Here is a 22,452-nt window from a genome sequence, read left to right as displayed (position 1 = left end):
GCAAAAAGGAAAGGAGGAAGGCAAAAGGTTTGGGGGTGACCCTACAGAAAGGGCCATTTCAAACACAGAACATATATCAGCATTGGCATATTTACCTGTTGAAACTATGCACAATGTATTAGACAAGTATAAGTGGATATGTACTTTTTTTACTGAAGCCATTACCCCTGCAATTTGTGAAGGACATTTGAAACAGTTGTAGCATACTCAAGACAGATGTTTAGGAACATTCAGCGTTATTGCAGTTTCGTGACAGACTTGTTAAGCAGCTGCTTCTGACTTGAGAAGTACATCTAGTAATTACTTGAGATCATAAAGCTGTGTGAAAGGCCAGACCAATTGGCTGTGCCAATGGACTTTATATTTTAGTCTTCCAAAATACTATATCACTCCTCTCCAAACTATTAAAAATGTATTTGTCTGTATTCTCTTTTCTCTTGCCTATCATACTGATGTTTCTCCATATCCTGCTATCTGTGTATTGTCTTCAAGTGCCTTTATTCTCTTGATCTTCTCACTCTATGCTCATTGATTTAATTGTACACCCAAACCTATCATCTATTTTCCGTCTCTCAATATTGTCTTTCTTTTCCTCGACCTCCGTGAATTCTTTATAAAGTGATCACACACTTTCTATTTGGGTTGCTTTAACTTTCTGTGTAAGAAACTGTTGGAAAGACACTTACAGGCTACCACTAATCAAGCATAACCTTGTAGTCATTTTTGTTTATTGTATTCATAAATAAGGTGCCATTTTTCTGTCTTTCAAACTGACTTCAAGAATTGCTTTAATAAATAGATATCATTTGAAAACTATTTTCTCTCGCGCAGTCCTCATTCAGTTATTGATGGTATGTACCTCTGAGTAACCATGCTGCAACTTCATTCTATGGCAGAGCTCCTACTACACTAAACCTATCAGCGATTATCTAATATTAATATGCACAAATGTGTTTTCATATTATTTTCTAGCCCCTGTGCATTCTACATATTCCACAGCTCCCAGGGGCATGCTTTGTAGCGTGCAATTAACTTGTGTGATTCCACCTGGATTCATGCTAAATGTTAACATGTGTATTGTATACATACATTGATGTAATATATGCCTTTAAAGGTGTTCTTAAATCAGGATTCTCTATTTTAGTCTGTACCATCCATGTTTACCATTTGCTTTGAGGATTAAATTGTTGATTTAAGCACTGATGGCGTGATTCACAAACTGCATTTAATAGTATGTAAGGTAGGACTACTTTACAAAATGCTATTCACAAACCTACTGGTAGAAATCTCCACATGCCCTATGTTTGTTTTAGGGATATCCTCACACATGTAGGTTTATTACATAGGGCCTGATTACGATGTCAGTTGGAAAGCATTCTGACCGGCTCCTTGTCGGAATCGTTTCTGACCGTCTCGGGTTAGGCGAGTAAGACCGACTGATTACGATGTTTCCGAACACCCTTCCATCGTACACCACATTGAAAATAGGGTACCTGCCACACTCTGCATGGTTGTGAAGATAGGTCCCATGGGTACCTACATGGGCCCCAACCAAAGGCCTCTAGGTGAAAGGGGGCCTGCTACGGGCCTCCCAAGTCAGTTTTTGGCAGCCATTTTGTGTCGGACAGACTGATTAGCTAAGTCTGTCCAATTCTGACATTGTAAATTGTAAATTGATACTTGTATAGCGCACTACTCACCCGCAAGGGTCTCAAGGCGCTTGTACGAATACAGCTGTGGAACCCATCCTGGCTTTCCCTGTGAGGTGTCCACTCCTGGGCACCCCCAAGGTGGAGGCCGGGCATCCTTAGCGTTGTGGGGGCCGTTGTGGAGATTAAGCAAGCTATTGCCCAGAGTTGCAGAGTGGGACTCCATGATTGGAATAGGCACCGAGGCGAGAATTATCAGGTCCGTGGAATTTTTTTTTTAGCCCAAGACCCGCCGAGGCGGGGAATTGAACCCTGGTCCCGGGCTAGACCTCTGCATCAGGGTCTGCCGCTCTAACCATTGAGCCACACTTCTCCACCTTGTAATACGTCTGTCGGAAACGCAGTCCATAGACGTGTATGATTCAGCTAGGACTGACTCAGAGTCTCCGCTACCGGTCGGAACCAAGTTGGAAAGACTGAACGGTTACCTTCTATCCTAATCGATAGGATGGAAATGTTTCTGAGTTGGTCAGAAACATAGGTTCCAACATGGGTTAGGAAATTCCGAATGCCATTCGGAGCCTTTCCTACCGACATCGTAATGAGGCCCTTAGTTGTAAATGTAGGAGAGACTGGGGGAGTGGCTGGAAAATTGGGACTGCTTACTACTAAATGGTAGGGGTTATGGGAGGGATAAGGCGGGGTTTTGGGTAGGAAAGACAACCAGCCATAAAAGAGCGAGCCCAATGCTATTTACAAATTGCACCTCTAAATTTACTACAGCCAAAAACGGCCCAGAACAGTAGTAAATGTACTCTTGCTCAGACCTACAGTATGTTCAACACCACACATGACCAGCTGTTGGTACTGCAAAACCCTCCCAATGAAAATAATAGAGACAGGAACTTAAAAAAAAAACATCTTTTTCAGGATAAAATATTTGAATACCCTATTTTAATTATATAAAAGTAACTTCATCTGTTTAAAATAAAATAGGCTAATTATATAAATATTTTAATTATTTCCTATTATATACCTATGTTTTTAATATATAATAAATAAATATATAACTTTTACTGTAGGTGAGTTTTCTTATAAAACAACACTATTGTTTAATGTAATTCAATTTAGTGTGCTAATTTAATTTAGTATATTTAAACTAATTACATATTTAGTAAACTGAGTAGTATTATCTAATGTTTTATTTTGTTCTACCTTTAAAATAAATATAAATCATTCATTTGCATTAATAATTGGACTATAATATATTTACTATTTATTTTACATTTAATACATTGTTTTATATGTTCTCTGTATTTACCATAGGATGTCTTTGCCTCTGTTGTGAAAAACTGTGCCAATTTGTGAAAAATTGCTAGTAGTAATTTATATTTTTTAATTAGGTTCCGTTTCCACCTTTTGCAGTAAATTTACACTCAGGAAATGGTAAATAGAGAAAAGAAGAAACTGTATTACAAAGTGTAAGAGTAAATCTACACAAGTATTCATGTGTAAATTTACCGTTTTTAATAGGCTCACAAATCTTTAATGATACAGTTGTGGAACCAAATGATTTCATTGACATGCACATAATGGGGCCCGATTCACAGAACTAACTTAAGACAAAATCCTAAACTTACTACTTTTGGTATTCACAGAAGTTAGGATTTTGTCTTAAGTTTGGCTTAAGACGAACTTAAGACAGACTTAAGTTAGGATTTTGTCTTAAGTCTGTCTTAAGTCTGTCTTAAGACAAACTTAAGACAAAATCCTAACTTCTGTGAATACCAAAAGTAGTAAGTTTAGGATTTTGTCTTAAGTTAGTTCTGTGAATCGGCCCCCTTGTTTCTGTAAGTATTCGCAGGTGATGTTCACTTTTTTATTCAATATGTATCACCAGCTTCATCTACATATGCACTAGGATATCTTTCAAGTTTGCTGTTTAAATTCACCCTTACTACCTCGTTCATCAATTCATCTGCCTCCAAATTGTTAATTATTATTAGCTCGTTACTAAAGCTAGGTACTCTTTTCAGGAAAATACATTTGTGTTCCAAAGAATTGCATTGACCTCAACAATGGGTTCTACTTCAACCATGTACTAGTCACAAAATGACTTCTAAACTTAGTTTCTACAATGCATTTTTTTACCATTGTTTGGCAAAAACACTTACACCTGGCTGTTATTTAAAAGCATATGATTCACTCTAAATAAATGATATCTCCGTATAGGATATCTCAAAGAGTAAGGTTTGAGGGTCACAATCTCTTTTTTAATCTTCTTCATTTCACAGGGTGCTTTTTGGGGACTCATCATTGGATTAGTTGTTGGAGCAATCCGCCTGATCATGGACTTCATCTATCAAGCACCGCATTGTGGTGAGGTGGACACACGTCCCTCTGTACTGAAAGATGTCCACTATCTACATTTCGCTTTTATCCTTTTTGCACTGACCTGCAATATCAGTATAGCTGTGAGCCTATGTACCCCTCGAATCCCAGAAGAAAGCGTAAGTATATTTACCACTTTTAAAATGGATTCATTGAGAACATTCCCAACCTGGGGGCATATTTATCAATAAGTTATACAGTGCAGCAAGCCACTTTGATGCACTTCACTACGTAACAGGGAAAGGGCAGGAATTAGCTGTATTTAGTATAATATAGCACATTCATGTCTTTTTTTAGTGCTGGCACACAATGGGCTTGCTATCCTCAGGCACCCTTGCAGCATGTTGTAAGGGTGTCTGCGTTGTATGATGATCGAATTTGAGACTAAGATCATTTTGTAGCACTCTCAAGGCCTTTTCAAGTTACTCTAGTAACCAATGATTCTGAAATTATGGATTTTCAACAAAACTGTATGCACCTCTTGACAAATGTGTTTCTTTCTGCGCATCAGCAGAAAATTAGCACTGGCTTCCAAATAATGCATTGAGCTAGGAGGATCTCTGTACAAACGGCTATTCTATAAAACCTATGTAATAGAAAAAAACAAAACTAAAACACAATAATATCCTATGGGCCACTTGAAAAGCATCTGTTGACCCCTTGGACCAGCAAGGAAGGCACATTTTCTTTAATGTACTATTTGATTAGTTTAGTCAGGTTTACTGAACTTCTTATCAGCACACATCACACAACTAATGGTTGTTTCTAGACATTCCAGACATTATTAATCAGTAAGAGAAAATATAAATATAAGCAGTAAAACATTTACCAGCAAGACATGTTACTTTAAGCAGAGATTGTCATCTTATCTACATGTTCCTCACATTATAAGTAAAAAACATATACCTTTATTAACTACTTTTATCAGACAAAATATATTTGCCCAGGCCAAGAGCTGGGAACCAATGGACCAAATGTTTGGAGACCATTCAGGGACACCACTTTCTGCATGTGAGTAAAGTTCAGGAAAGTCGGGATAATGGTTATGCACAAAACCTGCCATCTTGGGTACTGCTGTATTTTGTGGAGGCAGCCATAGATTAGTCTAAATTGAAAAAATGAAGGAGCAGGGAGATGGAAGATTTAGATTTGAATGGAAATGTCATAACAATGTGTGAAGTACTTGAAAAAAAATATTCAAATGTACCATTCTAAATCCAGATGGGATAGTCACCGTGAGGGTATCTATGAGCATCAGTGTATTCCATATCGAGTAAGCCAAAATCTTTCTCCAATAATCACTTCAATTTGCTGATGGAATCCATGTTATTATTAATCACTGTCCTACAGATCCTAAAATAGTTTTCCTCTACTGATTGCTGACAATGCTCTGCTTTCTACAGGTGATTATCTGGGATACCTTTAATTTCTTAGCGTAGTTTTTAAGGTTTGATTGAAAATTAAAAGTCCTACTTTTTAAATGCACTGCTACCTGCCCTCTGAGTTGTCCAGGGCCGATCCCAGGGGTGACTTATATGTATTAAATGGAATGTTTGGCCTGGAAAAAGGCTTATTTTGCCAGGATGAAACAGCAGTTAAAACTGCACACATAGGCTCCTCAATGGTGACATGTTTGAAGGGCTACTTAAGTTCGTAGCCCAAACAGTGTTGCATGCTCACTAGCAGCATTTAATTTACAGGCCCTGGGCACATGCAGTGCAATTCCACTAGAGACTTAACAGTACATTACATATGTTAATTAGAAATTAGCTAATGTTTCCGTGTTTTAAGGAGTGAGTACATGCACTGTAGCACTGATTAGCAGTGGTAAAGTACACTGAGTCCTAAGGCCAGCGAAAATGAGCTCAGCAAATATGGAAGATGAAGGAAAAACGTTCTGAAGGAAGACGCCCCAACGGCTGACAGGTCTCACATGTGTCCCCCCCAGTTGAAAGTGGAGAGAGCTAACCAACACCTTAGGGGTTGCTCATCACTTAAGCATAAATACCTGGATGGACCATCACGATTGGTTCAATCTGACCCAGGATAGTGTTCCATTTCGTATACAACGTTATGTATATAAAAACACCCGCATATACGAATGCAACGTTGTGTCAAAATTTCAAAGCAATCGGTGAAGAACTTTCGGAGATTTGAGATTATGAACAAACGAACAGTTACATTTTTATTTATATAGATATTCTGATGGTACTACTGGGGCACTTTTTCAAAGTAGTTAAATTGGTACTGGTTACACTGGCCTGGGCGGGGAAGCAGGCAAGATTCAATTGGGATATACACTAACACTGCCATATTCAATGAGGGGACTAGGAGCCCCAGACCTAGATTTGTATTACCAAAGCTGCGCAAAGTTCACATGCGTACCACTGGATTCAAGATATAACAGGGCCCCCCCATTTGCAGATTGAGAAAACAGTAGTGGCCCCCGCCCTACTCCCGGCACTAATGTTTAAAGCCCCCATCCAAAAAAGCAGAGCCCAGGACTCAGTAAATGCTGTCATGCATGCCTGGCGATACCGACTTAAAAAGCAGGCAGGTGCTATACTATCACGCCATTGACTCCAATAGAATAGTGCCAATGGCTACCTTTAGGCAGGTAGAAGGAGGTAATATGCGCTCTAAAATCAATGAACATCAATACTATAGGTGACCTATTTATGGAGGGCAAGGCGCAGGGGTGGGCTGAGAGAGAGGCAGATGGGCATAAAAACACAATAGTCGCACGATTCCACTTTCAAAGAGTGAGACATGCACTGAGGGAGACATTAGGTGATGAAATGTTGGAGCTGCCGGAAATGGCAGCCTTCATTTATCTACTACAAACAGACTAGCCCACAAAGATAGTTTCCAATAGATATAATATCTCATATGACTACCACAAAAACTATTACATCAAGGCTGAACTGGAGTGGCAGAATGAGATGGGGAGAATTTAGATGACACTACTGTTGTGAGACCACGAAGCGTGTCTCATTGAATGGGCACCACAGATTAATCCATTTCAAATTCCTCAATCGAGTTTATTACACCTCAGCTAGATTGCACCGGTATGCTCTGCAGGACTAGGCAGAGTGTGAAAGATGTAGAGCATGCCCAGCTGGGTTTTTTCACCTAGCTATGTTATGTCCAGGGATTGCCAATTATTGGAAACTAATATTCATTAAGCTAGTAGAAATAATTGGCATGACGTTAACTCCGGAACGGTTATTGGCGCTGCTGGGCTACTCAAAGCGTTTGCCGAAAGAAGTTGGACGGTTAGTGGATATGGGACTGCTACTGGCAAAATGCAGGGTTGCGATGTGCTGGGCTTGCGGTCCGCTTCCCACTAAAGCTAGCTGGTATAATGACATAGTGTACTGTAATATGCAAACAGAATTATACAGTGAGCTACTCCCCCCCCCGAGCCAGCCAAAAAACCTTTGGGGTTTATAGAGAAGTTACGTCACTGTAAGAGAGGTGAAAGAACCTCACTCGGAATGTCCAAACTTATGAACCTGCCAACAAGCGGGAAAGGATACAAATGTCTGTCTGACAAATTTTTATACTCAAGATGATGTTAGCTGCTGATTGACTGCCAAATAACTATTGCAAGGTCAGATCGACTGTAATCGACTAACATTGTTTATAGGCAAGACCTTCAAGAAGGAATGTATGCTCCCCCCCCAAAAAACTGCATAAATGACAGTAATAGACAGAATGCTGGTAATACTTAAATCAAAGTCTAAAGACTGCTGTGATCAACTATATGTTATGTTTTCAGTATGATGTTTTGGAATGTTTTTTTTCTTTCTCCTTTAATTTTGCAAGTTTTGTGCATGTGTGTTCAAATATCAATAAACAGATGGTAAAAAAAGTATATCCAGATTGACCTGCTACTACACAGATCACCAAATTCGTAGTGTTTGCACGTGTGTGTAAGTGTTTGGAAGCTATCATGTCAGCTTGTAAGGAACATCGGATATCTGTATGTTCCTGTGACCAATGGTGAATTGAAAAATCTGGTCTGATTAAGTTGTTGAAAGCTTTCACTTTTTCCGCATAATCTAAGATGTATGTTCTGCCAAAATTTAGAAATCCCAAAATGGATTGTACATTTTTTAGAGTCTTTGGAGGTTGGAGCAGTGCAAACATTTCTGAAAAGTTAGCTGCTAGGCTTTTCCCTTCATTTCACAATTCACAACCCAAAAATAGGATTTTGAGGTGGTCAATTTTTGATTTTTAAAATTACATTTGTAGACCTCAGAAGCAAACCCCAAAATTATGTTTTTCACTACGGCCAAATAATTCATCGTCCATCAGATAAATATCGCCTACATAGGACAATGCCTCCTCATCAAAATTTTGAAGCACCTCTGTTTTTCTTGCTGAAAACCACCACAGGCTATTCTTATACCCCTGGGGCAGTCTACAAAATTTACCCTGAGCGCCTAGGAGTGAAAATGCTGTCAAATGTCTGATTTCAGTTGCTTTATTTTGGCAAAATAATCCATTTGAGTTATCTTGTGTTGTTTTGTATTTTTTCTGCACAATGTTATTCATAAATGCGGCACTGTGTGCATTTTGTACTGCAAATATATTTGTGCAAGTGTTCAAATGCCTGTAATCTAAAACTAGACGATATGAATTTTCGGGTTTCATTATGTGAAGCAAAGGATTCTTCATTGAAGAGGTACAATTCTCTATTACACGTTGATATTCAAGTTGATCTACCTGACTTGTTTTTTCCCGTCATGTTTTATGGGGTACTGTCTCTGTGGAGTTGGAGTAGTTTTTACTAGGATTACATGGTGATGTGACTCGGCATACCATCCTAAAGGATTGCGGTATAATGCAGGAGCTAATGCTACCACGCGCTCCTGGGCGTATGAATGTTTCAGTGATTCTGTGACAAGGGCCAAGGATGTTGGTTAAATCACTGTTTCTCCTGTTGGGCAATCCATAACAAACTCAGGCGGCCAATCTTTTTCTGCTAAAAGAATGTTGTAGCCAAATGACAAGTTGTCCCAAAAGAGACCTTTAACCTTCCTAGGAATGTCCCCCTCCATCTGGAGTGTTATTTCATATAACTGGTGTGGGACACTCACCCTAGTATCAGGCATTTCCACCGTGATATGTTCATTCAACACCCCTGTCACCAGAAATTCCATCAGGTTCTGGTGAGTTGTTGTTACTTCTGCTGCACTGTCTAGCATCATCAGAGCCCAATCCCCTTTCAGAAGCTGAGCCCTCAGTAGCCTGGGAATTTCTTATTGTAAGGCCCGCTATCTTCTTCTATTTAAATTGAGATTTTGGTTTATCTTCTTTTTTGATATTAAAATCTGAATTGCGATGTGTGTCTCTTGACTCTGTTTGCTCTTCTGATCTGTGTCCCGACCGTCCTTCCCTCCCAGATTTTTTCGATGAAATCTACAAGGAACGAGAGGAATGTGTATCAGTATCCTGATACCTGTCAGGTTTTTGAATGTTATCATGATTACTAATATTATACCTCCTTTCGGAGGGCGCTCCTGCTGAGGAGACCCACCTCTTGATTGTGATCTATTATCTCTATTTTTTTGTTTTTTATTATCTCATTTTCTCTTTGAAGAGTCAGGTGCATGCTTGGTGTTATCCTTTTCAGAACTACCCATTACTTGTGTTTTCATAGCTCCTGCTCCCAAATTATCTCTACCTAATTTGGCATATGTATCTTCGATAATTGTTGGTAATTCTTGTTCCTGTTGTGTAGGGGTGCATTTCTGCAAGCATTGGTGTGTAGCCATTGCTGCTGCCTCCCCTTTTATGTTTGCTAACATAATTTTAGATACCTCGGAAAAATTTAGGGGTGGGTGGAATTTGCCTAATCGCGTTACGCAAATCTCCGCGAAACGGTAAATAATCTCTGCGAACACGCAGAAGTTCCACAAACTTGCGGGATTGCTTGTTCACAATGCTTTTTTACTGTTCACAATCGCTGTTTGCGTGCTCAAGGGGAAATATTTTGTGAACACGCGTTCTGAGAACGCGAACAAGCAAAACATTTCGCGAAGTCGCGGAATGCAGAAGTTTGGACAATTACACATTCTCCGCGGAACGCGAAATTACCCAAATTCCTTAAATTCCGTGAGCGGAACGGAATTTGCCGCCCAGGCCTAGAAAAATTACCTAATAATTTCATCCCCAAGTTCAGAGCAGGTTCTGCTCCATATTCATTCTGTATTTGTCTTGATACTTCTGATATAACCACTATTGAATGGATACCATGAGTTCTTGTATAGATGGCAGGGAAGCCTGTACCCAAGTGGTACAATCCTCTATCGGGAGAGCTATCCCCATTGGCAAGCAGATTAACAGTATTCTGTATTTTTCTTGTGGGCCTGTGTGTGTAAACACAGCCTGTACTGTGCTATTTTCTGTTCTATCCAGAATGGCAATCCCTCATGTTTACTGGGCATTCTTCCTCTAACCATGTTCAGCATTTGTGGGGTAATCTTAGTTGCTGTCCTTTGTAGTTGACCTGCAGGTGTAATGTTAGTTGGTTGAAGTGTGAGTTTCTCATGAAGAACTGTGTCAAGTTACTATGAAGTTTTATTATTTATTTGTGAAGTGTACGTAGTTCTGCTAATGGCAATGTTTCAACGTCTGGATGTGGTGTACAAGCCGCTAAGACCGACCAAGTTGCTCCATCTCTGCTGGGCGGACCAAGTTTTACTTTTTATGTGGTGTGTGGGAGGGCGCCTTTAAACCAGTTTATATGCTCCTGGTAACTAAGTGGAATTTCAATGTCCTTGTATGGACAATATTCTTCCGGTGTTTCATCCGGCTTGTAAGTATGAAATGTATTTATGCGTGCATCTGATGTTGGCAATTTAACACACAAATAGAATACCTCCATCCTGAATGATTCGTCTGCCTCAATCATGATTGTTACAGTCCCACCTAATGCTGAGACTCCAAACTGTGCTCGATTTAAAGTAAGTGCATTTCTGATATTTTCGGAAATGTTTATAGCACCTTCCAGCTCCCCATCCCCTGCTGTATTCGCTTGTAATGCTGCCGCAGCGTTCTCTTTCGAAAGACATTGTTGAAAGAGCTTCAGGAAAACTGAGATAAGGGATAATGCATAATAGGGAAGTAAAATCCTTCAAGCTTGAATAAAATCTACAGCCAATACATAGGATATATCTACTCAGCTGCAGCAGATTTTTCCCTTCCCACTCCAGACGTCCTTCGGTAGATGTGAGTAAGGGTATCTGACAAAAGCACAACTGAACTACTCGGATTTGACCATTAAATAAGAACCAAACCAACATTGGCTGTACCATGTTGTGTAGTTCCTATAAATCTATGTAGGATCTGCACGTTTAGACAACATAAACTGTGAGACTGGTGTCCCAACTGATTCCAGACACACCCACTGAAAATGTTTGCCACTCCACCGGTTAGCTCATGTGCCCCTCTTACCAAGGAGCAAATAGTTTCTGGCAACTATCAAACATGACAACCCTGACCCCCCAGGAATTGTGGAAATAATACAGTACTTTTGCTCAGTAACGCGTGCTCTCTTTGTGTCAGAGAGATACACAGAATAAATGATGGGGGCATTTTCAATTAGCATTTATTGAACCAGCGTCCTTCTTGTGTAAAATACATATGCTGCAACAACTATAAGACAGAAACGGATATATACAATCATGAGCACTAACAGAGTAAATAGATGGTAGAATTCTACCATAGTACTAATAGAATGAATATCTGTAGGCATGCAAATACAAGATAGTAATAATGCGTACTCCTACGATGCTTACCCTAACTCGATGTACCTAAATGTCCCTAGCCTGTGTGTAGCTGTATAGCCAAGAATCCCCTAGGATAAAGCATACCTGATTCAAGTTGATACCACACGCTCGCGCAGCTGCTGCTGTTGCTCTCGTGCTGCCTCTTTTTAAAACGCCTTATTTTAAATCACTTAGCTTCACATGCACTTGCACTATTGCTCTATTGCGCTGCGCGATTAGAACGCAGTTATCCTCTCGCGCTGGGAAATTCGCCTGGGGTTATATTCAGGTCTTACCTGCATTATAATTGTGCCATCACTCGCACTTTGCGGGATTTAGAACTCAGGATCCCCTGGAAAGCGCATTGCGGTGCTCGCGCCGCCATCTTGGGTGTGGATAGCCAGGAGGTGCCATATTACAGGCGCCATCTTGGGTGTGGGGCCAGAGATCGGCCTGGCAGGAATCCCGCGCTCTGAAGAGATTATTTAAGCGGATATCTCCTCAGTCTCAGGTAGATTCAACTTGATACCACACGCTCGCGCAGCTGCTGCTGTTGCTCTCGTGCTGCCTCTTTTTAAAACGCCTTATTTTAAATCACTTAGCTTCACGTGCACTTGCACTATTGCTCTATTGCGCTGCGCGATTAGAACGCAGTTATCCTCTCGCGCTGGGAAATTCGCCTGGGGTTATATTCAGGTCTTACCTGCATTATAATTGTGCCATCACTCGCACTTTGCGGGATTTAGAACTCTGGATCCCCTGGAAAGCGCATTGCGGTGCTCGCGCCGCCATCTTGGGTGTGGATAGCCAGGAGGTGCCGAATTACGGGCGCCATCTTGGGTGTGGGGCCAGAGATCGGCCTGGCAGGAATCCCGCGCTCTGAAGAGCTTATTTAAGCGGATATCTCCTCAGTCTCAGGTAGATTCAACTTGATACCACACGCTCGCGCAGCTGCTGCTGTTGCTCTCGTGCTGCCTCTTTTTAAAACGCCTTATTTTAAATCACTTAGCTTCACGTGCACTTGCACTATTGCTCTATTGCGCTGCGTGATTAGAACGCAGTTATCCTCTCGCGCTGGGAAATTCGCCTGGGGTTATATTCAGGTCTTACCTGCATTATAATTGTGCCATCACTCACACTTTGCGGGATTTAGAACTCAGGATCCCCTGGAAAGCGCATTGCGGTGCTTGCGCCGCCATCTTGGGTGTGGATAGCCAGGAGGTGCCGAATTACGGGCGCCATCTTGGGTGTGGTGCCAGAGATCGGCCTGGCAGGAATCCCGCGCTTAACGGCCATATAAGATGTGCTACCCTCAAGCGCGCAGCGGTGACGAGCAGCGGGCGCGCCGGAGGTGCGCCAGAGGCAAGCCCGTTTGCACCCGTTCGCGCGCCGGTCGTGCCCGGTGCCAGTCACGCTGCCCGTACCTCCTCATCTCCAGTCACATACTCCAGGTCTGAGTTAATACAGCTACAACCCCAAACGCATTGTCCTGTGGCCTGCTCAATGTCCGCTCACTTTGTAAACATCACGCTGAAATAGCACTCCTCATAGACTTCCATGCTTTGGATGTGCTTTTTTTAACTGAGACATGGACACGAGCAGACAGCAATGTGGAACTTGGACTAGCCTGTCCAGCGGGATATAAAATCATGCATTGCCCGAGGGTAGGGAGTAGAGGCGGAGGAATTGGTCTTATTTTCAGAGACTCATTGGCGCTCTCTCTATTCGAGGTCAAAGCGGTCCAGGAGTTTGAACTCTTGGGTTTCTCGATGAAAGGACATAAAGGGGTCGTACAGTCCGGACTGCTCTGTTACAGACCACCGGGCTCTGCACCGTCTAAACTACCAGACTTGGTAGACTTAATATATGACCTCTCTAATTCGCATGCGAGACTCTTTGTTCTCGGAGACTTCAATCTATGGCCTGATGGGTCTCTGGGTACAGCATATAGAGAACTGTGCCAGGCATGTGGCAACCTTCAGATGCAACAGCTGGTGCTGTCCCAGACCCATACGAAGGGTCATGTATTGGACTTGATCTTCGCTGAAGCCTCTCGGGTGGTAGTCGGGGAAATAATTTTTCAATGCTGGACAGACCACGCACTAGTTTGCTTCTCCCTCTACCTCCCTGTAGAGTCCCTCGGCAAGAATGGAGTGAAGTCTACTGCGAAGAGACAGTGGTCAAAGCTCTTACATTACTCGGAACTTCCACCCCTCCTTTCCGGGACTTTCCATTTGATGGAAAATGCTGAAGCAAGCTATTCTAGCTTGCGCCAGCAAATTACCAGCTCTCTGGACATATTGGTCCCGATACGGAACCCTAAGGCCAAGCGCCACCCACAAAGCCCTGGTATTCTCCTGACTTATTTCAACTGAAACTCCAGTGTAAGCAGGCGGAAAGGGTGTGGAGGAGGTCATATTCCGAGAATGCTAAGTCACTATATAAAACTGCATTGCTTGAATATAAAGCCCAAATCAAAAGTGCTAAGGCAAAATATTTTGAGGTCACGTTGACACAGGCAACGAATAAATCACAGTCCTTATTTAAAATAGTAAATGACCTCTCTAAGCCCGAGTGCGCGGCGTATAATATTCCAGCCTCACAATCACTCTGTGATTCCTTAGCAGGAGCATTTGAGGATAAAATTGCAAACATTTTAAATGCCCTCGCTCCCTCAGGCACATACGTCCCTCAGCCTGTGATTGCCTGTCCACCCTCCCCTGCCCCTGCTGAGGGGGATGAGCATACTTCCCGTTTACGGTTGGAGTCTTTCCCCCTTCCCTCATTGGACGAGTTTTGCAAGCTAGCAAACGGAGTGAACTCTGGTTCCCCTTTGGATCCACTGCCCCACAGTTATTGGAAAATATTTCAGGATGAACTTTTTTCCCCTCTACACTCCATCTGTCTTCAGTCCTTTAAATCAGCTGTGGTCCCTGACAGCTGGAAGTTGGCGGTGGTCTCCCCTCTCCTAAAAAAGCCAACGCTAGACCCCACCTGTTTGTCGAATTATCGACCAATATCCTTGCTTCCTTTTCCAGTGAAGATCATGGAAAAACTGGTTACCCGGTCCCTCTCCGACTTTTTGGAAAGTAACAACTATTTGGAGATGGCCCAGTTCGGCTTCCGGCCAGCCCATGGCACGGAGTCGGCACTGGTGGTCGTGTTGGACAAACTTCGATCGCGGGTCGATGATGGTCGAGCAGCCTTTTTAGTGCTGCTCGACCTATCGGCCGCGTTCGACACGGTCAGCCACTCCATCCTTGTTAACAGGTTGGAGGAGGCCGGGATAGCTGGTTTGGCAAGGAATTGGTTGATCTCATATCTTCAGAACAGGCATCAGGTGGTGGCCCTACCACCTTTTCGCTCAGGTATTAGGAGAGTGGGACAAGGCGTCCCGCAAGGGTCTGCGATCAGCCCCATACTGTTCAATCTATATCTGTGTCCGTTAGTTAAATTGATCAAATCCTTTGGCATCTCAGTGATCAATTACGCTGATGACACCCAGCTCATCTTTTCCTTGGAAAGCAAAGATGCGGTGTCCACAGATACCTTCCAGCGCTGTATGACGGCCACGTCCGAATGGCTGAGGAACAATTCGCTTCAATTTAACAGCTCCAAGACGGAGGTTCTCCATTGCTCATCGGACCGCGTCCCACGCGCTTTGCCGACTGATCTTTGGCCGTCCTCCTCATTAGGTAAGGTTGTGGCGGTGGATTCTGCCCGTAACCTTGGAGTGATGTTCGACTCCAACCTTCAGCTAAACGGCTTTGTCGACAAAACTGTCTCTGTCTGTATGATGCTACTTCGTATGCTACGGAAAATTCTCCCCCTGCTGCCACTCCAGGTTAGACCAGAGGTGGTGCGTGGCATTATCCTTAGTAGAATAGATTATTGCAACGCATTGCTTCTGGGGGCTCCTGGCAACCTGATCTCTAAACTGCAACGTGTCCAAAATATGGCCGCAAAATTAGCCCTTGCTAGGCCTCGCGTTGCTTCCTCCTCCCTTGCACTTAGAGATCTACACTGGCTCCCAGTCCATCAGAGAATTATTTTTAAATCTTCTTGCTTGGTCTTTAAGGCTTTACATGACCAAGGCCCAGTAATGCTACGGAACCTTTTCCTTTGGTATCACGCAGCGAGGCCGCTACGCTCATCCTCGTTATACCTGGCTGTGGTTCCCAGGATTAACAGGATTCGAATGGGGGGCCGATCATTTGGATTCACAGCTGCCAACCTCTGGAACTCCCTTCCATTATCCTTGAGGAGCTTGGAGGACTTGTCTTCCTTCAAGAAAAATGTAAAAACTCATCTCTTCCCCAGAGCTGGCTAAAACGTGTTGCGTATAGGTTTCAGTGGAGTCAAAAGCGCGAGGATACCCTTTGGGTGGCAGGATTTTGCGCTATACAAGTGCACAATAAAAAATAATTTAATACCCCATTTCCTTATGTGGGAGAAAGAAGGACCCTTTCTTGGTCTCGAAGATGGACATCCTGCGAGGGATGTCAGACCACTGTGTGCTGCAGTGTCTGCGTGCAGAGACCTCAGCGTCTCGTGTCAGCATGGATGTCTATCTTCTCTGCCTAACCCAGCAAAGATATGGTGCTCATATACCCAGAAGGTGCCCTCATGGGTTGTACCTTACTGTGTCATGTCAGCCGAAGATGACGATAGTGATGAACCTGATATACAGCTATTATGCAGAAGATGGTAATCCAGCTGTGATTCCAGAATCCTCATGCATAATTAATGAGGCTAGTTTTCGTAGTACAATGGCAGTAGAAATGTAGGTAAAAGGTTAGGAGACTTCCCAGGCCTATATTGGGGTACACTTGGAACCTTAACAACCTTAGGGATGACATCTGTAATAAAAGTAGAGTTAAGGCTTGGCAAGGGGGTTTAAATGGTAAGTTGACATGGCAGTTTCATACTGCATTCAGGCTGCAGTATCAGGCATTGGAAGTGTTCTACAGTGCTACGTTGGTGGTTGGCACAATAGGGGATTCAGTCCCAATGGTAATATTTAATTTACAGGCCCTGGGTATATGGAATATCACACTACAAGGGACTTATAAGCAAACAAAAAATTCTAATGAGGTATATACCAATTTCAACATGTTTTAGGGCAGTGAATACAAGTACTTCAGCACTGGTTAGCAGTGGGAAAGTGCACAGAGTCTTAAGGCCAACAAAACAGGTTCAGCAAAAATGCTCGAAGTGAGTCACACATTTTGGAGTAAGACTACCCCAAGGTTGAAAGGTCTAATAAATACGTATTAACAGCCACCAGGACAATTGGTATTAGGTGACATTAACATGTTCCACATGAAGTGAAATAATAAAAGTGAGCAAGGACAGCCCTGATTTGTTCCTCAGGGTATCAGTATGGAGCATGAATTTTTCTACTTTATTATTATTTTAGCTATTTTCCTTGTCATAACAGCCGTGAGCCAAATCTCATCCCCTCAAATAGTGTCCAGTGCTAGCACGAGGAGACCCTATCAAACATTTAGTATCAATATTGATAAGCATAGATTTGGCAACCCAGTTATGCATTATTTGAAGATAAGCACAGTCAGCCAGAAGAACAGGTCCAACAAGAAGTTATTTTCTCTAACTGTTATATCCTGTAGGTTGTTAGCGGGGGTTTCTGATCTTAATCAAATATTTTTTTTAAATAATCTCAGGGTGAACGTTTAGTTGCTTTGGGAATATTTTTAGATATGTATATTGTGAAAGTGGTAAGGGACTACACCATTTTCACAGACTGCGAACACTAAATATAAGAGACAAACAAATGTAAGACAGTATTTTCAGGTACCTAGTCAAACAAACAAAAGAGAGTATTTTCAGGGACCCATTTGTTTTAGGAACTGGTACCAATAAAAAGAGAACCATTTTAATGTACATATCCTGCCTTTTGCATAGTAATCAGAATGGTTGTAAATGTTCTCCAGGAATATGTCTCCTACAGCAGAAACATTTGGTGAGCTTGGTTCTAGTTCTTTTTTAAAACTCTGTGAACTTCACAGCTAACTTGTAGAGGGAGAAAGCATAGAGATATGTGGATGATACTGTAATGAGGCCTTTCTAAGAATTTTCTAGGAAATAATAAACTGGCTATGAGCCAATCAATTGTAGCATTTTCTGATTTGTAATTATAGTTTTAACTGTGTTGTTTTCGTTGATACATTTTAAGTTGTTTATCACTTTAATGCTTTTCATTGTCTTATTTTAAATATCTTAAGTATATATTTTTATCAGCTTGTTCGTTTAACATGGTGGACTAGGCATAGCACTAATACTCGAGTTGACCTGATTAATCCCTGGCTGAAGGAGAAAGATGCAGACAGCATTGCAGACATGGATGATTCTGAACAAGCTGCAGGTAACTCAACAAAAAGGGGCTATTTGAATAATATGTGTGTAATAGAATTGGTGGTACAATATTTTACTTTTTTAACAATAATTTTGGAGAAAGCAAGTTTTGTCATGAGACTGCCAGACCAATGAACATGATTTGAAACATGAAATTACAAACAGGAGATTATTCTAGAAAATGTAAATGAAAAATTCCAAATATTAAAACTCACGAAAAAGACTGGATAGGAAACATGCCACAAGCCTAGCATGATAAACGATCATGAGCATTTCTTTTAATTCATTTCCCACACATCAGTGCAGGAGCTACCCCAAGTGATACAAGTGAAAGAGTTCAAAATAGCTAATACAGCACTAATGTTTTAGCTATGTTAAGTTGTTTGTGCCTTTCAACAAACAAATACATTTACAGAGGTTTGGTATCTTTTGTGTTGCTATTTATTTCCTTACTATATGAATGTAATGTGAAATGTCTTTATGGAGGAGACTTTTGCAATGCCATGGTGCACAACAACTGATGTGAAAATGTCATGAATAGAGTAATATTCTCTTGACTAGTACCTTATTCCCATGCCCAGTCATTTTTTATTGATAAATAAGGGGGGGCATACCCAAGCCCACTCCAGGCCCTTGGTACACAATCCCCAGGGGCCTATTTTCTTACTTTGAGGGTGGAGTCATTCCTCTTTCCAGAGCCACTTTTAGATAGTGGAAACTCTGCCCTCTGGGGTCTCCCTATTTTTAATATAGAGGAGCGGGGGATAAGTGCCCCCCTTCTTAGCCATTTTAAGGCCACAGGGACCCATTTCCTGCAGCATTTTTTTTAATTGGGAGGTGGGCATGATGCCCCTTTTCCTGGGCCTTTGACAGGTTTTGGGAACCAAATCCCAAGGGCCCCAAAAAATGTTTCATTGTGGAGGGAGCCATGCGGCCCACTCACTGAGACATTGTATGCCTTTAAGGACCACCAGGTCCAGTGCCTGAAGGCAGCTGTGTTATAGGGACCCCCTCCCCAGGACACCACTCTGCTCTCTGACTGGGAGAGTATGGGGAAGGAATGTAAACTTCATTCAATGCCTGCACGCTTTCAGGCAGGGAACATAACTTTTCTCCCACCCAGCGGAAACACAAATAATGCTGTTCTTGCCCATGTGAGAGAAAAGTCACAGCCAGCTCCCACTGCACCCAGGATAAGTGGCAGGGAAGCAAGCAGGGGCTGCAATGTCATTGGGGCTGCCCCCAAAGCCCCCAACTTACTAAAATAGATGATGGGGCTGCAGGTGGGCACTGGAGGACCACAGTAAGAAAAATAAACAGCCAGCTTTTGTCATTGTGCTGACTGGTGAGCCAGCAGGGGCTATAAGGCTTAAGGCTCTCATTTGTGGCCCCTAAGTTTGAGAAGAAAAATGTCGGTGCCCAGTTTAAAAAGTAAATAGATGGCTGTTGCCATGGTGCTGGCTGGGGAGCCAGCAAGGAGTGCGTGGGTGTTGGGACTCACCCTGCAGTTCCCAACCTAAAAAGTGTGGGAGTCTCATGTAGGACCAGGATACCTAAATAATGCAAACAACGCCAAAAATAATAATAAATGAGGAGCAGGAGCTGCTCATTTATTTTTCACTGCCCTGGTCAAAGAGTGGCCATAATGTCCTGCAAGGGCTTTTTAGTCGTTTTTTTGTAGTTTTTTTGTGTGATTCAACTGGTGCCCCTAGAAGGGTAGGGGTATTACCAATACGATTTTTTAAAGATGTGGAGGCTGTAGGACGTGTAGCAGCCCCCAGAAAATAAAAAAAATACATTAAGTCTCCTATTGGGGACTTTCGGACTAAGCCAATAGGTCTGATTTGTAGATATTGATGAGCTGACTCCTTGATAAAGCCAATAGCCTGCCTTTTTTATATTTTCGTGTTCTTACCCTTTAACACAGCCAATAAGTCTGCCTGACTTAAAATTATACCCTTTATGTAAACAGACATTCGTAGTGGCGGGGGAGTTGAGTGATGGGCTGTATGTCCCTTGAAACTTTGATTTATTTTCAGTCAAATTCTTAGTTTTTTATGTAAAATAAGATAGTATTACTATTCCTAACTATAATGTGACTTTAACCTTTGTTTTTACATAAGGTAATATTTTATTACCATACGTAAAGCCAACCCCTGATGCAGGCAAGCAACCCCATGCGTTCTTCCCCCATACTTATTCAACTCCTGCTGGCATCCCTCCTGCCGTGCATGTCCTGCTGGCATGTGCATTGTGCAGTTGACCTCACAGATCCAAGCAGCACCTTGGCAGACTTACTGACTTTGTCAAAGAGTCACAACACAAAAATATAAAAAGTAATGCCATTGACTTTATCAATTGGTGAGTTTTAATGTTATATGTTCCTCATGAGGGAGAATCCTACCCTCCAGTATGCCACACGTCTTCTTTTTATGATTGAAAGCTTTATTGAGATAAAATTGGTAATACAGTAAGGTGACATCAGCAGAACAAAATGCAAAAAAAAGGGGGAGTATACATGGGAGAAATAAAACATAGGTCGCTGGTGGCACAATGAAAAAATCAAAGCATTTTTAAAGAGTTTTCTGGGGGGGGGAGAAGGGGGAGGGAAGGGAGGGATGAGAACAATGTTAATACAATTAAGAATAAAAAATAGAAATATGCATGCAAAGCGGTGGCAATAAAGTACAGTATATGCACAAGTATATTAAAAATCTATGGAATAAAAACCATATCAACAAGAGAACATAAGTAAGATAAGAACTGCATTAGTGAAAGCTAAAAATATGAACTATAAGCAGGAGTACAACTGTTCAGGGGGGTCGGAAATTGTCACCGGAAAGCGGGGTATAAGGTTTTTGGGCGGACTGATCTAAATATAGGGTAAGAGGCAGCCAATAAAGTTCAACATTACGAGAGGGTTTACAGCTAGACGCAAATGCAACATCCAATCTATGAGAATGACAAAGGAGATTCCACCAACAATTTATGGAGATTTTGGTCAAAGATTTCCACTTGGAAGCTATATGTTGGAGTGCAAGGGCAAGCACGAGGTCAAAAAGACCATGTGAATGTGGGGGAATGTCAAAAGATTCGGACAGGCTACCCAAAAACACCAAAGAAGTAGAAAAAGAAATAGAAAAATTAAAAATACGAGAAATGCGGGACCAGACCTGTGACCAGAAAAGTCGGACTGAAGGACAGAAAAAGAAAAGATGAAGAAGATCAGCGTTGGGAGCATTACAGGTCCAACAGTTAGCAATAGAGGAAGAGAGAAAGCGAGAAAGAGAGAGGGGAGAGAGGTATAGTCTGTGATAGAAGAAAAAGAGGGATTGAGTGATAGAAGCAGTACGAGAGGTCTTCAAAGATTTAGCCCATATTTTGTCCCACAGAGGAATCGGCCAAGAGCAAACAAAGTCTTTTTCCCCAAGAAAGTTCCAATTTTGATTTGGGACGATCGGGAGCAGGAGTCAAGAAGTAACGATAAATAAGAGAAGCTTTAGGAATAGTAGAAAGAATAGTAAGAAGAGATGAAGAAGAAGTAGATGTTACATCCGAGGGTAGAGAATAGTAGCAATCAAGAACGGATTCCATAAGAAGATAGTATTTGTTGGCAAACGAGGAAGGGCAACAAAATTGGGATTGAAATTGAGGAAAGGAACAGGGAGAGGACCCGTCAAAGAGATGGTGAACCCAGATGATACCCTTCGATCTCCATGAAGTCCAAGCAACAGGCCTATTTCGTATGAGGATAAGTGAGTTATACCAAATGGGTGACAATAAGAAGGACGTTCGAGAAACGGGGAGTGTGGATACCAAGGGCCTTAAAAGAGAAGAAGTGTGTTCGAATAATGGGGGATTGAGGCATGAAGCCTTAGCAGTGAAGCGAATTGCATCTTGAAAAGAGTAAGGAGACAATAATTCACGTTCAACAGAGAGCCAAAGGGGAGAAAAAGGGTTTATGTCGTGCGATAGCCAGCGAGAAGCTTGACGAAGAGAGAAAGATTTATGATAGAGCTTAAAGTCTGGAAAATTAACCCCAGCATTAGATTTAGCTTGGCGAAGGGCTAAGAGAGAAATACGAGCTTTCTTCTGTTTCCAGAGAAACTTAGACAAGACGGAGTCAATACGACGGAAGTAGAGAGCCGGGATATGTATTGGAAGCATAGAGAGTAAATAAATCAGGATTGGAGCAATCATCATCTTGATCGAGTCAAGACGGCCCCACCAGGAAAGGAATAGGGGGTTCCAAGAAGAGA

General features: G+C 42.0%; 1 protein-coding gene across 1 annotated transcript in view; it reads left to right on the top strand.

Moving 5' to 3' along the window:
• The window catches only part of LOC144799857 (sodium/glucose cotransporter 4-like), an 803,794-nt gene that overhangs the window by 561,508 nt on the left and 219,834 nt on the right, over nucleotides 1–22,452 (top strand). Inside the window, exons 12-13 of the mRNA XM_078671442.1 lie at nucleotides 3,944–4,159; nucleotides 18,080–18,203. Coding sequence (XP_078527568.1) covers nucleotides 3,944–4,159; nucleotides 18,080–18,203 — 340 coding nt within the window. The remainder of the gene's footprint in view (nucleotides 1–3,943; nucleotides 4,160–18,079; nucleotides 18,204–22,452) is intronic.

Source organism: Lissotriton helveticus, chromosome 1_2 (genome assembly GCF_964261635.1).
Source record: "Lissotriton helveticus chromosome 1_2, aLisHel1.1, whole genome shotgun sequence".
In the NCBI taxonomy this organism is placed as follows: Eukaryota; Metazoa; Chordata; class Amphibia; order Caudata; family Salamandridae; genus Lissotriton; species Lissotriton helveticus.
This window is presented reverse-complemented; position numbering and strand designations above follow the sequence as displayed.